Here is a 25,653-nt window from a genome sequence, read left to right on the forward strand (position 1 = left end):
AGTATAGAATAGTCTCATACTTCTGAATTTTGAAATACAAATTCTTGCACTACAATATTATTTATGTTATTATTATTATTTTTTTATTTTTGGAAATGAGAGGCCAATTATGCAAATATAGTATTATATCCACATTTCTATAGAAACTACAGACAAATCTCATTCACAGAATGAGGTTTAGAACATGTAAACTAAATCACAGGGGTGCATCTTACAGTGTTTGAGATAATGTTTAAAGTTAACATATAATAAATAAAGAATTAGAATTCATACTTACAGAATACATATAATAGTCAAAAAGCTGAGACATGCAAATGAGGACATCAAATGCAATTGGTTTCAGAACATTCATCATCTGCATATATTTACCTGCAAATATCATAAAACTAACATATTATATTCGAAGAATAAAATTTCATTTGGTCATTCAATAAAGTTATATAATTCCAAAATTAAGGATTTCGTTAACGTAGAAATTTCTATTAACTAAGTGTTAATTTTTTTTTTTTTTTTTCAGACATATGCAGAATGTCCGAGCATCTATAAGATTCATTTTATTCATCCATCTATCCATACCCATGATATATTTCCACTGTGGCAGGAGAGATTTTCATTGATATTTGTTAATGTGGATCTTAGTGAAAATTTAAAATTATTCAAGGTAATCGCTGCACACTTGTTGGATAGAATTTAATAAAATTTCATATTTAATATAGTGACAACACATTTTGAAACAAGACAGAATTTGTAACATACTTGTTACATATTTGTAACATGCTACAAATGAAAATAACTGTTTACAGTTCTTAAGCCAATAGTTATAGGTTCAACTGCTGAGAAAATAATGAATAACATCATGAGTATGTAGATGAAGTTATGGCACTTGTTGATATTCTGTTCACTCCTGACATCTTCCAACTATTTACACAATGTCTCAACTCAAATTATTTCTGATGTAATGGGAAAATCTACAAACAACTATCTGTCCATGTGCTGGAAATGGAAAGTCAGCTTCTGTTCTTAGAGAATACAGAGAAAGAGATAAGAAAGTGAAGGACTGCATAAAACTAGCTAAATAAAAGTAATGGGAAGACTTTGGTAAGAAAAAGGTTGGCAGGAAAAAGACCCAGAGGAAGATGTAGATGGATTGATACAGTAAAAGTGCCTTAAAAGATGGAAATATCTGATAATGTTGGAGTTTTGACAGATAGCAGATTAATTTGGAGGAAAATTGTTGATCAGAAGTTAGTAATGGTGTAACTTTACTATCATAACTATTCTCTACATCCCCTGAGGATACATATCAGGAAATGGCCGATGATAATGATATATAGTGTTAGGAACCATAAACCATGAAAACCATACCCAGGTACCTATTCAATAATTGAATAGGTATCTGGGAAATTTTTACCCCCCCCCCTCAAAAAAAAAGAGAGAGTAGGGGAATAAAAAGCATCAGCACATGGGCTTGGATGACAGGTTGGTCAACTGAATTCGGGATTGTCTGTCCGATAGGTATCAGAGAGTTGTGTATGGTGGGGCAGTATCAAGGAGGCAGAAGGTTACAAGTGGGGTCCTACAGGGCTCAGTAACGGGACCTATATTGTTTAACCTTTATATCAATGACATTGTCAGTGGATTGCAGGGTGATATTCAGCTATTTGTGGATGATGTGAAGCTGGGATAGGTTATTAGTAATAGTGCAGATGTGGTGGCCATGCAAAAGGATTTGAATAAACTAGACAGATGGGCAAATGAATGGGGGAGGTGTTGGTTTAATGCAGCAAAATGTAAGGTCTTGAGATTTGGGACATGAGGAGTTGTACTGGAGGAAGTAGGGGAGAAAAGAGATCTGTGTGGTGATGATTGATAGAAAACTGAAATTCAGGGAACATATTGCAAAAAGTGATGAAGGTAACCCAGAGGATTGCTGCAATACTGAGAAGGACGCTGGCCTGCAGAGATAAAAGAGTTATTGTTCCATTATATAGGGACTGATCAGACCACACTTAAGACTATTGTTCTCAAATTTGGTCCCCAGGATTTGAAGGGGATAAATTACAGAGGTGGATAACAAAGATGGTTTCAGGACTGTATGAGGATTGGCTGAGGGAATGTGGACTGCAGAGATTGGTAGAATAGAAGAAGAGGTGTACAATTAAGACTTTTAAACTGTTGAGAGGTGATTACAGGGTTGACATTGGGGTGTGCTTTTGCTTGGTTGAACAGTGGGAAGGAATGATGACAAGGAGCAATCCCTGGAAGTTACGAAAGGAAGCTGTGAGCAAGAGGGTGAGGAGTAGTTTCTTTGCATGGAGGGCGGCTGAACTGTGGAATGCATTACCTGATAGAGTGGTGAGAGCATGAACGGTCAATGAGTTCAAGGAGTGGTATGATAGACTTTGTGTTTCTTAGGAGGGACCTCCCGCGATGAGTCTTGATAGACTTTGTGTTTCCTAAGAAGGACCTCCTGCGATGAGTCTTTTGACTCCATGGAGGCCTGAATAATAATAATAATAATAATAATTACTCTTGCAATTAGTGTTGCCAATTTAGTTCTTTTGGAGCTAGATCTAGCTCCTTTTCTTCTTCCCTAGCTCCAAAAATTTTAATCAAGCACCTAGCTCCAAATCTAGTTCCTTCAGAACTTGTTTCAGCTCTTTTTAGTTGTTTTTATAACCTACTCTTAAAGAAACTGTTTAAGTTTTCCAGATGTTCACATTTGATAAAGAATTGTATAGCATGTTTGGTGAAAGTATCATACACGTTTCAAATGTGCGATGACGTCAGTCAGACACATGGCCCAACAGTCTGCCATTTTGTCGCCTTGAAGTTTATAGCAACGCTACAAGTTAGTCTGTCACACAATGTTCTGGTTGGTAGTTACGATAGCAAGTGGGAAGTTTTCAAAGAACTAGACGTAATTTGTTGCAGTAAAGAACTATATACCTTCCTTCAAAAATGAGCAAAGAGACAAATAAAGCTTACAAGCAAAAATTTAGGAGTGGTTGCAAATGGGGACATTTAGTAAATGGCTGTGTGAAATTCCTAGTGACGCTACAAAAGGCCACTAAATTTTGCAGATGTTATATAGCTGCTAAATTTTGTCAGCTTGTAAAGCATGGTGAAACTAAGAAACATCTTGCTGCAGTTCCATATAAGGCTGTTCCTATTACAAATATGCTTGTGAAGAAGTCTGATGAGACAAGGACGTTTGAAGGCAGTTTAGTATTATTTCTTTGTTGTCACTCATCATTCAATAGTTGCGATCATCTAGTAGATCTTTGCAAAAATATTACCCCAGACAGTCAAATTATGCCAAAGGTAAAAATGCACCAAACCAAGTGCTCCGCAATTGTAAAGAATATTCTAAGTGAGCATTTTGAAGATCTATTGCAGACATTGGAGATAAAAATTTCAGCTTGCTAATATATGAAAATTGAATGATATCACAGTGAATAAGATTTTAGGAATGGCCATCATTTATTATAGCAAGAAATTCAACAAAATTATGCATACATTTCTGAGAACGGTGTTCTAGAAAAGTATGATGCTAGTGGTATTGCGGCTGCACTGAAAAAAGAGCTCTTGATCAAGAAACTAGACATTAAAAATCTCACTGTAATTGGTACAGACAACGGCAGCGTTATGGTTGATGTCAATATTGGCGTTTATGAACAAATAACGGCATATATTCCCTCCTTAATTTTAATTAGATGTATATGCCATTCATTACAACTGGCAATGTCTCACACTTGTGCAGAATCTCTCCCAAGAAAATTAGAATTTTTAGTTGCCAAAACATATAAGTGTTTTTTTCACATTCTTCTTCAAGACAAGCAGCATACAAAGAGCTGTATCAAACTATCAATGAAAATGATGCCCCTCTGAAAATTGTAAGCAACTGTGCAACGAGGTGGCTCTCCACTGAACCTGCAGTAGACAGAATTCTCAGCCAGTGGTGGGAATTAAAAGTTGTGAGCGTGACTGAGAAATGTTACAAAGCTCAAATTTTGTGAGAGATGTACAAAGATAAAAGGAATCTTTTGTACCTTATATTATTGAATCCTGTTCTAGTTCAAGTTTAGCAAGTTAACAAAATTTTCGAATCTAACAGTGCAGATTAGACGAGATTATTTGAAAACCTTTCTCATTTGATTCGATCTAATGCTAATATGTTAGTACTACCATCATCCACAGTCAATCTAGAGTCAGAAATTGATGACTGGATTCCAAACCAATTCTTGGTTACAGATTTGAAAAAAAATTTTCAGAGTTGATGTTACAAAAGAAAATAACACAAAATGATGAGCAAAATTTCAGAAATAGAGTAAGACAGTTTCATCTTCGTCACTTCAAACAGCTTAAACAAAGGTTGCCTGAAAACTTGATAATTTTAAGAATGATCTCTTCTCTTTCTGTTGACAATACTCTAAAACATATAAAAGAACCTGTTACTCACATCGTAGAAATAATGCTGAAAACAGAAAAAGATTCATGACTTATTTTTCACGGTATTAACACCACCACACACACTTTTATCACAAAGATGTTTTATTAACGCTTATTTCACTGATTTTCAACTCGGCATCATCAGAGCACAATACACTTGTATACGCGACAGTGAGTGAGTGAAACAATATAATTACAAAAGACAAAAGATCTAAAGTCTTATTTTTAGTGCCCTCTAACGAGGAAAAAAAAAGCACCTATCCAGGAGTTTTTCTTAGGATAACCGTCACCCAAATTTTTGGCAAATTAATGCAACCATATTTGTTAAGGTTGGGAGAATTCTTCAAAGCCATTGCTGACTCAAAAAATAATCTTTCAGATCTATAACGACTCCTAAATAGCACATTCGTTTTCCTCCATCTAATCCTGTGTGAAGGAGTGTCCAAAGAGTGGTCTGCCAGTTCCGACTTGCCATAGTAATGGTAGCGAATGTATCTTTCATGTTCTTCTAGTCGGATGTTCACTGATCTTCCTGTTTGCTCATGATAGGCCAAGTCACAGTCACAAGGAACTTCATACACTCCTGGGTGTGCTAAAGGGTGAAGTTTATCCTTAGGCGAGCGGATCAGACTTGCCAGCTTGACATGAGGTTTGAAAGTGGTGCGAAGGCCATGTTTCAACAATACTTCTATCTTTTCCAATGTACCTCTGATATAGGGAATAGAAATGGTCATGTTGTATTCTTGTGTATTAGGGGAGGGCAGAGTAATGGGCCTATGTAGTATTTTATCTATTTTGTAGGGATTGTAGCCGTTGGCTAAGAACGTATTGCGCAGGTATTGGAGTTCAGTGGTCAGAGCTGTATCGTTAGAAAAAATGACTCTGGCTCTGTGTGTAAGTGTTTTTAAAATGACGTACTGTTGAACTGGATGATGATGTGATTGTTTATGTAGGTATCTTCCTGTGTGTGTAGGCTTTCTGTAAATAGAAAAAGATAGTGATCCATCTGAAAGGCGGGTGACTAATGTATCAAGAAATGGTAAACAGTTATTTGATTCTTTTTCTACTGTGAAGTGAATTTTGGGGTGTTGGCTGTTTAGGTAGGTGACAAAAGCATCCAAAGTGTCTTGCCCATGGAGCCAGATGGCAAACACATCATCTACATAGCGTAACCACACTTGTGGCTTGTATGTAGCTGTGGTAAGTACTTTGTTTTCAAAGTGTTCCATGTAAAAATTTGCTAACGGGGGAGAGAGGGGGAAACCCATAGCAGTACCATTAGTCTGTTTGTAGAATTTTCCTCCCCATGTAAAGTAACCTGCATTCATGGTAAATTGAAATAATTCAAAAATACCAGGGGGAAATTTAGACTTGATTAAATCAAGAGTGTCTATAAGTGGTACATTAGTAAATAAGGAGGTGACATCGAAACTAACCATTATATCTGAATCTTTTAGGATTAGATTTTTAACCAGTGTTTTGAAATGGACTGAATTTTTTACAAAAGTAGAGAAGTGCCAGTAAGGGGGGCAAGTGGCTTGGCTAAATGCCGGGCCAGTGTATATGTGGGACTATCTATGCTATTGACTATGGGGCATAGGAGGATATTAGTTTTGTGGATTTTTGGTAATCCATAATTACGGGGTGGTTTAACATTAATTGGTTTTATTTTCCTGATGATTTCTTTGGGCCATGTTGTCGCTTTTTTCAGTAATTTTTGGACTTTTTTCTTTTGAGACATTGTAGGGTCTCGATGTATAATTTGATATGTGGAACTGTCACACATGAGATCTTGCATTTTTCTGTTATACTCTTCTTGATTCATGATAACTGTTGCATTTCCTTTATCGGCTTTTGTAATAATAATATTTTTATTATTTTATAACTTTTTTAGGGCAGTTATTTGCTTACATGGCATATTTGCTTTCTGGAGGCTTAGCCTTGTTTAGAATACTTGCTATATCTAGTCGCACGTTATTGGCCATTGCTGGCGGAAGATCGTGGATACCCCGTTCTACTTTCATTATAATTTCTAGTTTAGGAATTTGTTTGGGCGTGATGGCAAAGTTATGTCCTAGACTGAGAGTGTTCTTGGCTTCTTCAGTGAGCGTTTCTGATGATAGGTTTATTGTCGGAAACACTCACTGAAGAAGTGAGTGTTTCCGATGATACATGTTCTCGTTGGAATTGAAGGAGGCATAGGAATATTGTTTGATGTAAAATCAGGTCTGAGAGTTAGGTTAAAAAAAAAAATATAGAGGGGAAAAGAAGAAGAGGCAGAACAAGGAAAAGTTTTCTTGACCAAGTCAAAGAAAGCATGGATTTGAGGAGTTACCAGGAGATTAAGAAGAAAGCCAATGATAAGAGTGGAATGGAGGAAATTGCTGCTGAGCTACCAGTCCCAAGACTGATGCAACTGATGAAGCAAAATCAGGTGTTAAATAAGAGTACACACTATGTCCACCATTATTCATTGCCTATGTGGATCATATTATTAAAGAAAGTGACATTAAACCTGATATCAAAATTAGATATGTTTATCTATGCTGTTTACGTTATGCAGATGATGTTCTATTCCTAAATAAATCCAATATAAGTCTGCATGATTCCTTATCCAAGTTGAATGACTGCTGCAACAAATTTGGAATGAATGAAAATCAGTAACAAAAAGAAAATGACTTTAAAATATCAACTGCATCTCCTGAATGGAGAATTTATAGAACAAGTAAGCTAGCTAGAGAACAAGTTAGCTATTTAGATACCCAATTTTTATTCATGATGGCCAACTGAATATGGAAACAGACATGAGAATTAGCAAAGTTGGCATGGTTGGGAGTCAAATAAATAAATTCATGTGGAATAAGAAAGAAATTGGGTGATCGAGTGGTTAATGTATCCGCTCGAATACACTAACCCGAATCCCACCGTGGGCATGGATTTTGTGATAGTCTGTGAAAATACTAGTGGTGATGGGTGGCGGTAGATGAAGAAGGTAGTTGCAGTTACTGGAGTGGTGGAGATGGAGAGTTGTAGAGTAGGTGCCCTCCCTCGATGAGTCTTTGGACTCCCTGGAGGTGTCACATAATAATAACATAATAATAAAAATTAGTCAATGCTAAAATAGCCGTATACCAAATGGTATTCAAACCAATTTTAAGCTATGGATCTGAGAGTAAGGTTAAAAAAAAAATTATAATAAAAAAAAAAATGTGATCAAAGACTGGAAACCACAGTGAAAGCATGAAGATATTATTATTACGTGACACCTCCAGGGAGTCCAAAGACTCGTCGAGGGTGAGCATCTACTCTATAACTGTCTCCACCACTCATTCCACAAACTACAACGAACAACTGCAACTACACCAACGCCATCTACTGCCCACCACCACTTGTATTTTCACAGACAATCACAAACATCCATGCCTATGGCAGGATTCGAATCCGCAACCTTTTGGTTGGACAGACGACACACTAACCACTCGGCCAACCAGGCCAGCAAAGGAACTTGATATTGTTAACATATAAGAAATCATGGGCAGAAATAATTTCAGGTTGCATGGTCCCTTATGCAGAAAGGGAGAGGAAAGGTTAGTAAAACAAACATTAGTGTGATGCCAGGAAAAAGATCCAGAAGACTAAAATCTAGGTTGATAGATACAGTAAGAAATGCTTTAGATTGTACATATGACATCTGAACATATTAGAGTATTTAAAGAAAGCAAACTGATTTGGATGAAAACTGCTGACATGAAGCATATTAATATAAATTATGGTATCCTGTCCACCCTTTGAGGTCTGGAATTTTATGTCAGTATAATTGTGTTTGCAATAGTGGCAGCAGATCATATCATAACGTAAACTATTTTTTATTTAGTTTCTCTTTCATTTTGGCTATTTTAAGTTATTATAAACTACTTTCTTTCCTCTGCCTAATAAACAACCTTAGATTTTATCATTAGATTAATGTAATGTCACTGAAATTTGACAAAAGATTAATTAAAAATAAAGACAATTAGATAAATCTCAAATTTCATATTTTTAGTCTATTTCACAGCTTCATAACTGAACTAAATGAAGCAATACTGAGCTAATCTTTAAGAAAAGAGAATAACTAAGGTTCTATAACTACCGTTGTTCTTCTGTAGTGAACATTAGAACAACAAAACTACTGAAAGGTCCTACAGGTACAATGCTAGGATAACAGAAATTTAAAATAGCAAGTTATTCATTATAACTAACTATTCCTGTAGTTCCTATGAATTTGTTATTGAGAGTATCAGCTGTAATGGGGCACAACTTCATGGATATCTGTTGTAAGATTAAAGAAAACTTAGAAAAGTTCTACAAAAAATTTTCTACAAGTGTTTTAACTCTCAAAGTTGAAAAAATGAAGCTTTTCAAGCCTGAAGGATAAGTAATATTTTAAGTTATAATTATATTTTTATTTATTTTATTTCTTATGTGACTCCCACCATGAAAAGGTATAAACGTATAGTATATTACCGTGGGCTAAGGATTTCTTATATGTATATTTTTTTCTAAAATTTTTATTTGTTTTTAATATAATTTGACATCCCTACTCCAGAGACCACACATGGAATTTTTTCCAGCTGTTTTCGGCTTCAAAAAGTGGGGAGGTGATTTACCATCAGGTGAGGAAATTCATCTCCAACCTAAAGACAATTATAAACAAACATGCCCATGGTGGAACTTGAAATGCGGCCTGATGGCTGGAAAGTGGATACATTAACTACTCAGCTTAATAATCAAAGTCGAATAACTGGAAGAGACCTCAATGAAGCCTTTTAAGAAATGTAGAGAATTGAGAATTTCTAACCTCATGTCCACTCCTCACCTTCTCATGGTGCACTGAACCCTGTTAGTAGATATCAACCTAGATACTGAATGAATGAGGATAGCCTGGTAATTTCAGATTTGCCTAGCTGACCCAAATGTATTCTTACTGGCTTAAATCAATATGGTATGATGGTATAAAATGACACAATTCCCTGTTGTCATGAACCAGTGCAAACAGTAAGCTCCTGGAAAAAATTCCAACTCAACAGACTTCAAGACTGGCACAATCAACAGAATAGGCATCAAGGGAAAAGAAATGGAACCAGCAGAAGGTTTGGATACATACCAGACTGATATAATAGGTGTTAATGAAACAAAAAAGACAAAAAACAGGTGAGATTATGCAAAGCAACAAATACCATATGTTATATTCAGGAAGTAATGATTAGGGACAGGAAGCAGCATTATTATTCAATACTAAATATGAAGATAATCTTCTTGAATGATAGGCAATATCAGAATTACAAAATGGACAATGGTCCCACAGAAGGTTCTACTAAGGAAGAGGTGGAGGAATTTTTCAAGGCATTAGAGAAGGCAGTTGACACAAAGAAAAAGTTGGTCCTTGTTGGGCATCTAAAAGGCAGAACAGGAAATGACTGTCAGAAATATAGAAATGTTTTGTTAAAATTTGGAGACAAGAGAAATGCTCAAAATAATGGTAAGGACCTGTGGATTTCTTTTCAAGATGTGGACTAGTCATTACCAACACCATATTCCAACATAAAGGAGAGGAGGAAAAAATACCAAGAGGAAAGATGCACAAATTCGCATAGAAGACACAAGAATAACAGTGACTTATATTACATTGATAGTGATATCTTCACGCTGGTTCAAAAAAAAAAAGAATATACAGAGGATCTGAAATAGGAAGTTATCTAGTTTTGAGAAGGCTAAAACTGAATATCATATTGAAAAGAAGAGTATGTGAGAAAGTTTTAAAAAGAACTGAAGTTGAGCATCTTTTTAGAGGGGAATTGAAATAATGGACTCATTCAAAAGAAAGAGTTTGAAAAAAAAACAAAAAGAGAAAAGAACCAAATCTTGGAGATTCAGTGGAAGACCCTCAAGAAAATACTGAATGATTCTGCCAGAGAGGCATGTGGTGAGGTTGTCTGCAAGGATAGAAACATCAAAACTCTGCACTAGACTCAAGTTAAAGAGGCAATGAAGGAAAAGAAGAAAGCATATCAAAATTTCCTGGCAAGGAACTTTTGATATGCTCATGGGAACACTTTGTAAGAACACAGAAAATAAATACGAGGAAGGCAGCAGAACATTATGGAGTGTATTGAAAATGCATAAAAATGGAATAAAGAATACAGTAAAAGGAATCAGTGACCATGAAGGTTACATGAAGATAAAGATACTCTGGATATCTGGAGTAATTAGTTGGAAAGATTGCTAAATGAAACAGGAAGTGACAGCACTGTGGTAGAACACATTCAAGAGAATGCAATCAGGGATACACATTAATATGTGAGATAGCAAAAGACATGAAAAACCTGAAATGTGAAAAGGTAATTGGAGTATTTTATATTCTACTAGAAACACTCAAATATGGAGGTATAAAAGATTTACAATGGATATTTAGTATTTTCAGGGAGGATAGAGTAGACAGGACAGGGGGAGGGTACTGCTGATGATAGCAGATGAATTGCAGCCAACAAGATTAGGAGTCAGTATGACAGATGACAGTTCTTTTAGGTCAATCTTTTGTGAGATCAAGGCCAATAAGATAAAATATAAAACTGGTTGCTGCTATGGACCAGGGATGATGTGGAAGATATGCATCAGCAGATTAGTACAATAAGTACAAGTCGAGTAATTATTATGGGGAAAACTTCTACTTCAGAAATATAGATTAGAAGGAAGTTCATATGGCAGGAAGGAAATGAATTTGAGAGATAATTCTTTGAAGCAGAATGTGATGGAGGGAACTCAGGGTATGAGAGTTTTGTAATAAGGCCCTGTAACAAGATCCAACACTCTCAGGGTATGAGAGTGTTGGATCTTGTTACAGGGCCAGAAAACTTGTCCATAACTAAGTTAACAAGATTGCCTGCAATTAGGATAATCATGTAGTTTGAACATGGGATGTAGCAAAGCATGTGGAAATTCCAGTTAAGAAGAGTATAAGGAACTAGAAGACAAGTGATTATGGTACACTTAGGAGGCAGCTTGAAGCAGTCCCATGGCATAAAGATCTGCAAGCGAAAGATGTTCAAGTGCATGGGGGATAGTCAATAATTGGAGGAAGCAATATCACACCGTATACCCAAGATCAAGAGGGTAAATTTGGTAGGAGTTATATGGATGAGTAGTATCCTTATAAGCAAGAGGAGGGGAAAAAATGTTGTGGAGGGTATATAAGGAGAAAGATGACTGGCTAGCTCATGAATATTATAAGGATCAGGCAAGAAAGGTGACCAGCATGGTAAGGAAAACAAAATCAGATTATGACAAGAATTAGCTGAAAAGGCAAAATGAAATCCCAAAGAGTTCTTTTCAAAGAATTAGTATATAATAACCGGTAGGCAATTTGTAAGAACACAAATACATTATAAAGAGTTCTTTTGTTATGTTGGCAAGTAAGAGGAAGAATAACTTTAACGAGTGCATATGGTATATAGGCAGATGAAACTGTTGTGCTACTGAGTGACCATTTTGTAAGGGTATATCATCCAATTGAAGATATTGTTATGGCAGAGGTGATGGGGACTGATGTAAGAATAGAAATACAGCTGTGGGATTGGATATGATATCGGCTCATATTTTAAGAAAATGTGTAGAGGAACTGGTGATGCCTCTGACTAGGCTGTTTAAGTTAAGTCTCAATTCTGACAAAGTTTCAAGAGAATGGAAGAAGGATAAAATAATTCCTTTGCATAAAGGAGGATCAAAGTCTGCAGTAGCAAATTATAGACCAATCAGTATTTCAGTAGTGGTGGTAATAGTACTGAAAAAGTTAGTCAAACAGAGAATTAGAGAATTCAGGAATGGGTGGATAAGAATATCATCCTTTATTAGGGGCCACATGGCTTTGTGAAGGATGATTCATACCTTAGTAATCTACTAGCTTTTTATAATAGAGTGACAGGTGAGTTGGATAAAGGAAATGGCATGATGATAGTGTTGGATTTTAAAAGATATATCAGGATATCACATGGAACTCTGTTACACAAACTGGAACAAATGGAGATAGATAGAACATGATGTAGATACAAGGGTGGCTGATAGATAGGTACCAAAAAGAAGCATTATGGAGGAGCAGAATCCAGGTGACTAGTTTTGTGCCACAGGACTCTGTGCTTGGACCACTGCTGCTTAATTTGTATATAAATGATATAGGAAATAATTTGAAGGGAGATATTCAGTTGTTTGCTGAAGATGCAAAGTTGGGTAGGGCAATATTTAATCAAGGTGAATGTAGAAAGCTTGCAAGGTGATTTGAATAGGCTGCCAGTATGGGCAAAACATAATGGATGTTGATTTATGGCAAAAACGCTTATTATTTATTATCATTATCTGAGACCTCTAGAGTCAAGAACTCATTAAGAGAGGATATAAATCATCCAAACAAGCTGTCATACCTTCCCTTAAATTCATTCACACTAGATGCACTCACTATCCCTAAACACAAGCTATTCCACTGACTGACTGCTCTGTGGAATAAAAACCTAACTCTTACACCTTTCTTGACTGTGAACAAACTTAACTTCCATGGATGTCCCCATCTTCTCACTAATATAATACCCTATATCACTTATTCAGAAGTTTGTAGACCTCTATCATATCACCCTCTTTCTCCTGTTAACCAGAGTCTGAAATCCACATAATTGTAATCTGTCCTCATAATCTAAATTCCATAATTTTTCTATGCACCCTTTCCACAGTTTCTTTATCACCTTCGAACCTGGAAGACCAAATCTGCACACAATAATCCAGGTGTGGTCTTATCAAGGCCTTATACAGCCTTGCAAAGAGGCAAATTGTCTTCCTTATCCTTACAAGTCGTTTACAAAAATGCAAACTAAATAATTAAATAGGCTAATTGATGAAGTTGTTAGCTGGGATCAAAATACTGTTGACAAGTTGCACACTCATTTTGGAAGAACTCCTCATTTATATGGCCTCCCAAAAATTCATAAAGAAGGTAATCCAGTAAGACCCATTGTGAATTGAATCGACTCTCCCACCTATAGAATTGCTAAATTTCTGTCACGATTATTAACTGCCTACACTGGACAATCCAGATCATTCATCAAAAATTCCATACATTTTCTTGAGAAAATCAAGGATATTCAAATACAAGAGTTGGATTTGTTAGTCACTAGCTTTGATACTGTTTCCCTCTTTACCAACATTCCATTATCTGACATTGTTAATTTACTATATGATGATTACCCTCCTGATATTGCAAAGATTTTTGAATTTGTTATACAATCAGGATATTTCAACTGGAAAGATCTATAGACAAGTAGAAGGTAGGTACTGCCATAGGTAGCCCTCTGTCTCCACCTATGGCAAATTATTTTTTGAACCATCTAGAAGATACCTTGGTTCTCATCCATTCATCTCCAACCCTATCATTGGTTTTGTTATGTTGATGATGTCTTTGCTATTTGGTCTCATTCTTGAGAATGAACTTACCACTTTCCTACAACAGATCAATAACCTTCACCCACATATTCAGTTCACCATGGAAAAAGAAAGGGAACAAGAGGTTCAAGATTTTGGATTTGGTTATAGCATCAGAAGAGCTGATAATAACTGTGTTGACATCTCTAACAGGTTGGAGAGAGAGAGTGACCATATGGTTTTGACTTGGAAAATGAATAGACATGCAGGAGTATCAAAGAGACGGGAACTTATGTGGAATTATAATGCAGGTGATTATAATAGTCTTAGACATCAACTTCAGGAAGTTTCATGGAGGGAGAAATTGGAAGGCTGGGATATCATTAGTGCATGGGAAATTGTGAAAGAATATTTGTTAGCAGCAATGGTAAGTTGTATACCACAAGTGAAGAAGAGGACGCAATTTGGAGTAAAGTGGATGACAAACAATATTAAACAGGAATTGCATGCGAAAAGGGGGCTATGGAAGAGACATAAGGAGATAGGTGAAGAAAAGATGTATGAAGAATATAAGACACAGGCCAGAAGAGTGACTAGTGTGGTAAGGAAAGCGAAACTGCAATATGAGAGGAGATTGGCCCCTAAGATCCAAAGAAAATCCTAGGGAATTTTTTAGCTATGTGACCAGTAGGAGGAGAAATGACTGTGGAAGAATGATATTGTGGGATAAAAATGGGAATAGAGTGACTGATGCAGAGGACATAGTGGAATTGCTCAATGAACACTTTATTGGAGTATTTCATCCTAGAGGAGTCAGTTTTAATGCTAGAGGGATAGGGCTGGTTTGAGGTTTAGAGGTACAGGAGGAGAGTGTGTTTCAGATACTGAGTACTCTGGATGTCAGTAAAGCTTTGGGAGTGGATGATATTTCACCATGAGTTTTGAGAGAATGTGCTAGGGAACTGACAGTGCCTTTAACCTGGCTTTTCAATGAAAGTCTGGCTTTGGCAAAGGTGTCCAGGGAATGGAAGGAAGGTAAGATAGTGCCATTGCATAAGGGTGGTAACAGACTGGAAGTGTCGAATTATAGGCCAGCCTGTGTGTGTGTGTCATCAGTAGTTGTTAAGATCTTGGAGAAAGTAGTGAGGGACCGTATACAGCATTGGGCAGATGAGGATAATGTTATCTGTGAGAGTCAACATAGATTTGTGAAAGGGCGTTCTTGTTTTAGCAATATGCTAGCCTTTTATAATACATTACAAGAAGATTAGATGAGGTAAAGGCATATACTGCAATTTTCTTAGACTTAGTGAAGCCATTTGACAGGGTGCCACATGATAAGCTGATATTTAAGTTGCAGAACATGGGTCTGGATGTCAGATTGGTCAACTGGATTCAGGATTGGCTGTCTGATACGTATCAGAGAGTTGTGTATGGTGGAGCAGTTTCAAGGAGGCAGAGGGTTACAAGTGGGGTCCAGGGTTACAGGGCTCAGTACTAGGACCTATATTGTTTAACCTTTATATCAATGACATTGCCAGTGAATTGCAAGGGGATATTCAGTTGTTTGAAGATGATGCGAAGCTGGGAAGGATTATCAGTACTAGTGCAGATGTGGTAGCCCTGCAAGAGGATTTGAATTAGCTAGATAGATGGGTAAATGAATGGGGGAGGTGTCAGTTTAATGCAGCAAAATGTAAGGTCTTGAGGTTTGGGAAACATTGATGGGATGCTGCATACTCTATGGGAGGAGTTATACTGGAGGAAGTAGGGGAGACAAGAGATCTGGGGTTGATGATTGATAGAAACCTGAAGTTTAGGGGACATATTGCAAAGGTGGTGAAGGTAACACAGAGGACTGCTGCAATTATGAGAAGGACACTGACCTGCAGAGATAAGAGGGTTATCATTCTGTTGTATAAGTCTCTGATCAGACCACACTTGGACTATTGTTCTCAGATTTGGCCCACAGGATTTGAAGGGGATAAATTAACTGTGGAAAGGATACAAAGACAGATGACAAAGATGGTTTCAGGACTGTACAAGGATAGTTATGAGGATCGGCTGAGGGAATGTGGACTACAGAGTTTGGTGGATAGAAGAAGGAGAGGTGATATGATTGAGACTTTTAAACTTTTGAGAGGTGGTTACAGGGTTGACACTGGGGAGTTCTTTTGCTTGGTTGAACAGCAGGAAGGAGTGCTGACAAGAGGCCATCCCTGGAAGTTACGAAAGGAAACTGTGAGCAAGAGGGTGAGGAGTGGTTTCTTTGCGTGGAGGGTGGTCGAACCGTGGAATGCATTGCCTGATGGAGTGGTGAGAGCGAGAACCGTCAGTGAGTTTAAGGAGTGGTATGATAGACTTTGTGTTTCTTAGGGGGGACCTCCCGTCGATGAGTCTTGACAGATTTTTTGTTCTTAGGAAGGACCTCCCACGATTAATCTTTTGACTCCATGTAGGCCTGAATAATAATAATAATAATAATAATAATAATAATTATGGAAATTTTGCAATTTTTTTTTCTATTATTTTGGAGAATATTTCTAATTTTATTTGTTTAGAAATATGTTCAACTATTCTAATTCCTGAGAATCTAGAATGCAATGATAATCCTAGATCAATACTATTTTTAATTTGCAGCTCAATTAAATCTGGCAAATCAGATATTGGTCGGTTTCTCTGAACCAAATTATAAACAGAATTAAAGATTTTTGAAGTTATCAAAATTTCTTTTTCATTTAGTTTGTCAATTAAATTTGGTAATATAGATTTGCTGCATTCTTCATTAATTTTTATGATTTTATTTATGAGCAAATGATTCATTAGGTTTGGATAACTTTTTATGCAAAGATGCAGTTCTTGAATCTGTGGTGTTTCCATTCAGTCCCGTTTTCATTTTTACCCATTCCTTTGATAGGTGACAACTTTTTTTTCCTTAAACACCTAAGTTTTTATATTTTGATCAAACACGACATCCTAATTTACCATTTTTACTTCTAACCACTAATACTGCATTTAGAAATATGATGCATGCTTCTTGTTCCAGCAATCAGGTAAATGATTTTTCCTCCAACTTGTTGCATCTTCATTGAATCAATGCACATATTATCTTCAACTTCATTTTCAAAATCAGTAGAATCAGCAGAATCACTTTTCGTTATTTTTTTCCCCCAAAAAAATTTAATGAATTTCACTGTCTTTTCATGTTTCACGGGTAAAAATACTTTTACAATTATAAAAATAAAATTTGCTGAATATACAGTTTTTAAATTATTATTATTTTTAAATTTTAAACACAAAAAATTGTTATACATCAGTGTACTGACGAACACAGAACTAATGTCCAGTGGAACAACCTGCTGATGACAGTTTTATGAACATTTGATTGTCTACTGGACATTAGTTCTGTATGATACAATTGGCTACCAGAAGGGAGAAGGGTAAAGATAGCTCATGCACTTATTTTATTTTCAAACTTGGGTGCATTCGTTATAGAGGAGTTGAAACAATAATTCTAAATAATATATACACTGCCGAATAGACTAATTTTTGTTAGGTTACCGTACGAGTTTGTGGCTTAATATAATTTAAAAAATCATGTTTTTTTTAAATAAAAAGTAAACAAGAAGAACAAAGGGCTCGGAAATTTGAGAGAAATTTAACAAAGGGCTCACGCGAGCCCCCTTATAGCTCACCACTGGGGGGACCCAATATCACCAAGCATTTTCATTGGACATTTAGAAAGAGCAATGGACAAACTGAAGGAAGATGCCAAAGGAATATCTATACATGGAATGAGAATTAACAATCTGAGATTTGCAGATGACATTGTTATTACTGAAGAAGACGAAAGAAAACTACAAAAAACACTGAAACTGTTAAATGAGGAAGGGAAGAGATTTGGACTTGTTATGAACTTGGAAAAAACAAAGACAATGGTATTTGGTGAGAAGAACATGAAACAAAAGATACAAGTGGATGGAACTGATATAGAAAATGTAGAACAATTCACATATTTGGGAAGTAAACTGACATATGACTTGGACTGTAAAAAAGAAATAAAGATCAGGACTGCAAAGGGAAGAACAAATCTGAAGGCCATGGATAACATCTGGAAAAGTAAAGTGATCAGCCTGCAAACAAAACTAAGAGTACTGTAAACATGCATCTTCGGCGGTGTTCTGTATGGATCTGAAACGTGGGTAATAAATAAGGAATCAAGAAAAAGAATTTTGGCCTTTGAAAGAACTTGTTACAGGAAGATTCTAAGATTAGGATGGGTACAAAAAATCACCAATATGAAGAGCTCTATCGGAAGATACAACCAAAAGAGAATCTAATGCAGAAGATTATAAAATGGAAGCTGCAATTATTTGGACATATCTGTAGAATGAGTGAGGACCAGAAGATAGACATTTATGTTTGGTATTTTGGATGGTTTAAACAGAAGAGGTAGACCATATAGAGAATGGATAGATGATATAAAAGACTGGTGTGGAATGGGTGTACAAAAACTGTGACACTGTGCACTGGACAAAGAAAGATGGAAGAAGATAGTGAAGCAGGCATCGGACATCAACGGGCAGTGAGCCCACGGTTCGTGATGATGATGATGACTGTGGTTATCGTGTAATTTATTATTTATAGTCATGCCACAGGTATCTTTAAAGAATATACCTTTTCTTCAAGTTATTTACTAGATGCACTCTCGCTACTTCAACAGGTAAACTGTTCCACTCACTAACAGTTCTGTGAGAGAAAAATCTAGCATGCACCCCTTTCTTAATGGCACACATGCTTAACTTTGACAGATGCCCCCGTCCATTCTGCACCTTCCGCATAAAAAAAAAAAAATCCACATAATGAAAAAAAAAATTATCAACTGATATACTAATGCCCTCTCAAAGTTTATAGACCTCTATTATATCAGCCCTCTTTTTCCTGTCTATCAGTGTCTGCAGTTCACACACTCTTAATCTATCCTTATAATCTGATTTCATAAACCCAATATCATCTCTACAACTGTTCTTTGCAGACTTTCCAGAGCTTCTTTATCCTTTTTGAACCAAGGAGACTAAATTTACACGCAACAGTCCAGGGAGGTCATATTAAGTCCTTGTAAAAAGGCAATGACTTCAATATCCTTTGTTTGTTTCAACATCACAATTATCCTCTGAGTTGTATTTGCAATTTTTATTATGTAACCATTGATCTTCAACTTTCTATGCAGCAATACTTCAAGATCTCCAGCCTTGTCAATTACTCCAGCATAATCCCACCAATATAACATGTTGTTGGATATCTCATCACTACAAAGTGCATAACCACTTTGCACGCTAACCACTCGCCAGCCTGGCTGGCCGAGTTCGAATCCTGTCGTTGGCATGGATGTTTGCGATTGTCTGTGGAAATACTAGTGATGGTAGGCAGAGGTAGATGGCGTTGGTGTAGTTGCGGTCAGTTGGTCGATTGTGAGCGGTGGAAGCAGAGTTGTAGAGTAGATGCCCTCCCTTGATGAGTCTTTGGACTCCCTGGAGGTGACAAATAATAATAACAATAACTAATAATAATAATAATAACATTACAGTTATTAACATTGAATTGAGAGTTATTATTTGCCCACATTTTCTGCTTATTCAAATCACCCTGTAAATGCTGAATATCAGTACTATCTCTAATTGCCCTGCCTATCGTTGCATCATCATCAGCAAAGAATTGAAGATCTCCTGTGAGGCTCTTTCCAACATCATTTAATATATATATATATAGACTGAACAATTATGTTGAAAATTTGTTTATCACTAGGTTAGACTATAATAGATTTAGTTTAATCCTTTATCCCAGTGAGAGCAAACAAAGTTTGTGCCTGAACATATCTTCAGGACTAAATATAGTGTTGTACTATCTTATCCAGTAAGTAGTGCAACACCAAGGCAACTCGTGGCAAAGGTGGAGCAAGCTACCAGGCACTTCTAACCCAGTATCTCCCATAATGCAAAACACATTTCCTATGTGGATATGTATACTGTTATGCATTAAAGGGATTGGCCATCTACCCAGACTAGTTTCGACCTTTATTGAGGTCTCTTCAGTGGGAGCCAGGCCCAGAGCTGGAGATACCAGGCAGAAGCAGTAGTAAGTCATCTGTGCCTATGGGAGTTGCCAAAAGGTTTATCACCTTTTTTAAAAATTACTCTGGATTTAGAGAAAGATGTTGAAAATTTGTTTATCACTAGGTTAGACTATAATAGATTTAGTTTAATCCTTTATCCCAGTGAGAGCAAACAAAGTTTGCGCCTGAACATATCTTCAGGACTAAATATAGTGTTGTACTATCTTATCCAGTAAGTAGTGCAACACCAAGGCAACTCGTGGCAAAGGTGGAGCAAGCTACCAGGCACTTCTTGCTCCACCACTAGCTTGCTCCACCTTTGCCACGAGTTGCCTTGGTGTTGCACTACTTACTAGATAAGATAGTACAACACTATATTTAGTCCTGAAGATATGTTCAGGCGCAAACTTTGTTTGCTCTCACTGGGATAAAGGATTAAACTAAATCTATTATAGTCTAACCTAGTGATAAACAAATTTTCAACATCTTTCTCTAAATCCAGAGTAATTTTTAAAAAAGGTGATAAACCTTTTGGCAACTCCCATAGGCACAGATGACTTGCTACTGCTTCTGCCTGGTATCTCCAGCTCTGGGCCTGGCTCCCACTGAAGAGACCTCAATAATAGAACTGCAGCAAGAGCGGCAGAGTAGAGTCGAGGACCTCGACTTTCGAACGAGACTCTATCTCAGACATTTGGAAACACCTTCCGCCGCATTCTACAACCAACAACGGGTGGCGGCTAATGATGAGAAAACGATTCACCAGATCGAGGAGAAGGGCCAGATTTTACGCTCAACCCACGAAATATTCGGTCACTTTCATCAGCAGTATATCGGTATCTTCTCTGACCGGCAGGGCACGGATGACTTCAGTGAGTGGGACGCAACACGTTTTCCCGATTATCTTAGTGCCCTGCAGGACAGGCCGATAACTGCAGCCGAATTAAAGGCCACGTACAGAATGATGAAAACAAAGAAGACCCCAGGGCCAGACGGACTGGGGATAGAATTCTATAGATCTATCTGGGAATTTGCATTGGCAGTGTTAATAAACATCTTTAACGAATTCCTCACTTCGGGAAACATCCCCGAGGAATTCGTTAAGAGCCACACCATCTTTATCCCCAAGAAAGACCGAGATCGGACTTTGTCGAATAACTGGTGTCCAATCTCCCTAACCAACGTAGACTACAAGATTTTTGCAAAAATTATCTGCACGCGCCTTAAGGGTGGTATCGAAAAAATAATAACAAGCTCACAGGTCTATGGGATCCCTGGTAGATCTATGGAATTCAATCTCTTTTTGTTAAGAGACTTGATCAAACTGGCCAAAGAGAAAAAATACCCCCTGGCACTTCTCTCCACCGACCTGGAGAAAGCGTTTGACAGCGTCAACCACAGGTACTTGCAGAACATCCTACTAAAAACAGGCGTGGGCCCGAGACTTCGGCGTACAATTAAAAACATGTATGCGGAAGCCACGACCCAACTATCTATTAATGGGTTTCTAACAGAACCAATCCGCATAAAGAGAGGGGTTAGGCAAGGCTGCCCGCTAAGCCCCCTCCTCTTCTCCCTAGTATTAGAACCCCTAATCAAAAGAATTGATAACACCCCCGCAATTAACGGTATTCCACTGCCCCAAGGCTCCAGACAATGCAAAATAGTGGCATATGCAGACGATGTAGTGGCTACACTCAGAGACTCTGAGTCCATCTATATCTATCTGCACACGCTGCAAAAATTCAGCATAGTCAGTGGTCTTCGCGTTAACGCACAAAAAACCAAAATCAAAAGTTTCGGAAATTTCCATAGCACTGGACTTCCCTACGGTTTAACGCTACAGACACAGCCTCTAACTATACTAGGCGTGCCCTTTTCAGACACCCTAGCACTATCAATCCAAAAATTGCAGGAGACAAGCAGGGAAAGGATAAGGCTGTTCAAACCAACCTTCTTCTCCTTTTATGGCAGAGCGACAGTAATAAAAACAATCGTCACCCCAATGCTGATGCACACTGTCAATATCACAGGCATCACACTGGCACAAGAAAATAAATTATCAAAAGAACTCCTGGATTTCTTCTGGAATGGGAGAAAACGCGAAGTAAAGAAAGAATATCTACAACTCAAACAGGAAGAAGGGGGTTATGCTCTGCCCGATCACAGAAGCTTGCTACAAGCAAACACGTTCAAAACCGTACGGAAGGCCTTAAACTCCAACCACATTTCTGGCCTACTAATTAGATATTTTATAGGACTTTTCCTCCCCCTCTTTGGGATCACGGATTATGCTGGACCCCGCGCAAGAGGGGTGCCCAAGTGGTACCGTACAGTAGTGAAATCGATCACAACACTCAGAGACAGAGGAATAGCAATCCTCACACACAAACCCAAAGCAGTATACTGGGATTTCTTCCAACTTTCCAGGCGTGATACACCCAATCTTAGTACAAATAATGAAATTCTCTTCAGAAACATCAAAAATAGCTGGGGACAGCCTTTTCATCGGGATCTAGCCTGGAGAATAGCCTACGGGCGGCTCCCGGTGAAACAGGTGAAATCCCGGTATGTACCTAACCCATGCGACCCATTCTGCGATGTCTGCCGGGACGTGGAAACGGTGGACCACTTCTTTTATTTTTGCCCACCAGCCCAACGCATCTGGCGGAGACTCAGCACAGCATTGGGAATCCCCATGCTGACAGTAGAAGAGGTAGTACGACTACAATTCCCGCCACCAGTCCAAAAAACCCAAAAGTTCACTATCTTCCTAATCAATGTACTAAAATATCACATCTGGAAAGTACGGAAAAAATCCCAGGTACGAGACGCAAATTTAATGTATGCAAGAATAAGAAAAGGTTTCTTTTTCTACTTACACAAATTTCTTGCACAAGAAAGGCACTTACTAGGAGACTTTAAATTTGTGAATCAATACTGCAAACCACCGATAATATGCTTTCTTATACAGGGACGCATCAAGCCCTGTATATCTCTTTAGAACCCAAAAAAAAACCCACCATCCCCCCCCACCCCAGGAAAAAGAATAACCACTCTGTTTCCCCTAGCCAGAAAGCTTTCGCTGGCACGGTTTCTTTACTCCAAACAAGGGGGGGAGAGCTGAGAACCCGGGCGGCGAAGGCTTACTGCGAGGCGGTGCCGCTCCTCGTGAGCGGCATCTCCCGGGCCAGTCTCTTCCCCATTCTAAGTCCCAGTGGTACCAGGTATACAAGTTCCTCAGTAAGTTCCTATTCATTCCTACTTACCGGACCTTAAGTCCCGTTATTTTAGATTTAAAATAAATATTTAAACAAGTCCTATTATTTACATCCTGTTTAAAAAAAAAAAAAAAAAAAAAAATATATATATATATATATATATATATATATATATATTTACCTGGAATAAAAATAAGAATATTATCTAGTAACATAAAAAGAACATCCATTAATACTGGAGTAAATCATTACTTTAGATAAAATAATATGAGAACTATAGACAAAAGTCTATGTTTAACCTTTTCTGAACAGGTAAATTGAGTTATATGTTACAGACCAATTAGCCAATAAGGCCAAACAGGTTGACTGAGGCCTCTTTTTACCTCCTACTATCCTACTCTATCTTATATCATACTCCTCTTTTACTGTCTGCTGATCCTCAGCATGCTTTATTCTCCAAAGGCCAATGATGAGAGACATGAACTCCCATTCTACCTCAATAAAGGTCGAAACTAGTCTGGGTAGATGGCCAATCCCTTTAATGCATAACAGTATACATATCCACATAGGAAATGTGTTTTGCATTATGGGAGATACTGGGTTAGAAGTGCCTGGTAGCTTGCTCCACCTTTGCCACGAGTTGCCTTGGTGTTGCACTACTTACTGGATAAGATAGTACAACACTATATTTAGTCCTGAAGATATGTTCAGGCGCAAACTTTGTTTGCTCTCACTGGGATAAAGGATTAAACTAAATCTATTATAGTCTAACCTAGTGATAAACAAATTTTCAACATCTTTCTCTAAATCCAGAGTAATTTTTAAAAAAGGTGATAAACCTTTTGGCAACTCCCATAGGCACAGATGACTTGCTACTGCTTCTGCCTGGTATCTCCAGCTCTGGGCCTGGCTCCCACTGAAGAGACCTCAATAAAGGTCGAAACTAGTCTGGGTAGATGGCCAATCCCTTTAATGCATAACAGTATACATATCCACATAGGAAATGTGTTTTGCATTATGGGAGATACTGGGTTAGAAGAGCCTGGTAGCTTGCTCCACCTTTGCCACGAGTTGCCTTGGTGTTGCACTACTTACTGGATAAGATAGTACAACACTATATATTTAGTCCTGAAGATATGTTCAGGCGCAAACTTTGTTTGCTCTCACTGGGATAAAGGATTAAACTAAATCTATTATAATGAACAATTATGGTACAAAGACTGATCCCTGGGGCACCACACTAGTCACCTAAAATCTGGCAAATTCACCCCTCACCATATACTACCTTCTGATATAATTGTCCTTCAGCCACCCACATATCCATGCCAATAGTTTATATTTCAATCCCATATTTTCCAGTTTATATAATAGCCTTTCATTCTGTACCCCATCAAATGCCTTAGCAAAGTCCAACTGTACAATAGTGCATCCATTCCCTTTATCCAACTCAGTCAAAACATTATTATAAAATATGAGCAAATTGCTCAGACATGACTGCCCTTTAGTAAACCCATGCCAAGTACAGGTAACCCTCATATAACGCGGTTTCAATATATGGCGGTCTATAAACTGTAGTAACCCTTTATCTTTTCATATATTTTTCAATGTGCGACTTAAAAATCAAATAAAAAAAAAAAAAAAAATCAGCTAACGCCTTTTTATTCCCGTATACGGGGAGTAGGCGAGGCCATTTAGCCCTATCTAACTTTTGGAGACTGAGTGGGCAGTTCAATCTCCACTGGTACCAATCAGAGATAGATGGCCCAAGGCTATCACCAATTAAGCGGTACACAGTGAAGAGAGACGGCTCAAATGTGCCGCCATCTCGTGGTCTCTAACCCTAACACAATGTATTTAATGTCTGAAATAATGTGGGTTCTACGGTCGATTTTCTTGATCTTACGGGACGAAAAACCCGAGTTTCCGGGAGGAAAAATCTGCTTGCCTGTGCCAGAGATCGACTAACTCGGGAACCGGTCGAAAAAAGTCTTAGAAAAATTTCCTCTAGTCGCCGACTAGACTCGAAACCAAGTCTTCCTTCGTGCGGCCAAGCCCCGTGGTGTGCAAACGCCACATCTACTGAGCTACACAGGCTACACAATAATAAATAATAAAATCATATTTTATCATCATTAAATTTGCATCTAACCATGTTGCGCATGTAGTTATAAGTAGCGAATTTATATTAGGGGAAATACCCTTTAGCACACATGTACGTCAATTGTTTATTGTATAAAGTATTTATTGTTGAAAACTGTCTTCGTTTTCTGCCAAGAAAGCGCATTAGAAATCATAAGGGTGTTAATCTCAAGCTGAGCACTTTATTTTTTGGTGATTTACAAACAATATGTAATGCTTTTTTTTTTATGTAAAAAAAATTTTTTTTTTTATAGTAATGGCCACTTAAGAGTGTTTTTGTGATATACGCGT

At 37.5% G+C, this 25,653-nt stretch overlaps 1 protein-coding gene across 1 annotated transcript in view; it reads right to left on the reverse strand.

The window, feature by feature from the left end:
* Positions 1 to 25,653, reverse strand: part of Vps50 (vacuolar protein sorting 50) — a 664,618-nt gene that overhangs the window by 148,412 nt on the left and 490,553 nt on the right. The window contains exon 18 of the mRNA XM_090411754.1: positions 278 to 369. Coding sequence (XP_090267880.1) covers positions 278 to 369 — 92 coding nt within the window. The remainder of the gene's footprint in view (positions 1 to 277; positions 370 to 25,653) is intronic.

The sequence above is a fragment of the Typopeltis vanoorti genome, chromosome 22, assembly GCF_054136105.1.
Source record: "Typopeltis vanoorti isolate ZY-2024b chromosome 22, IOZ_Tvanoo_1.0, whole genome shotgun sequence".
Taxonomy (NCBI): domain Eukaryota; kingdom Metazoa; phylum Arthropoda; class Arachnida; order Uropygi; family Thelyphonidae; genus Typopeltis; species Typopeltis vanoorti.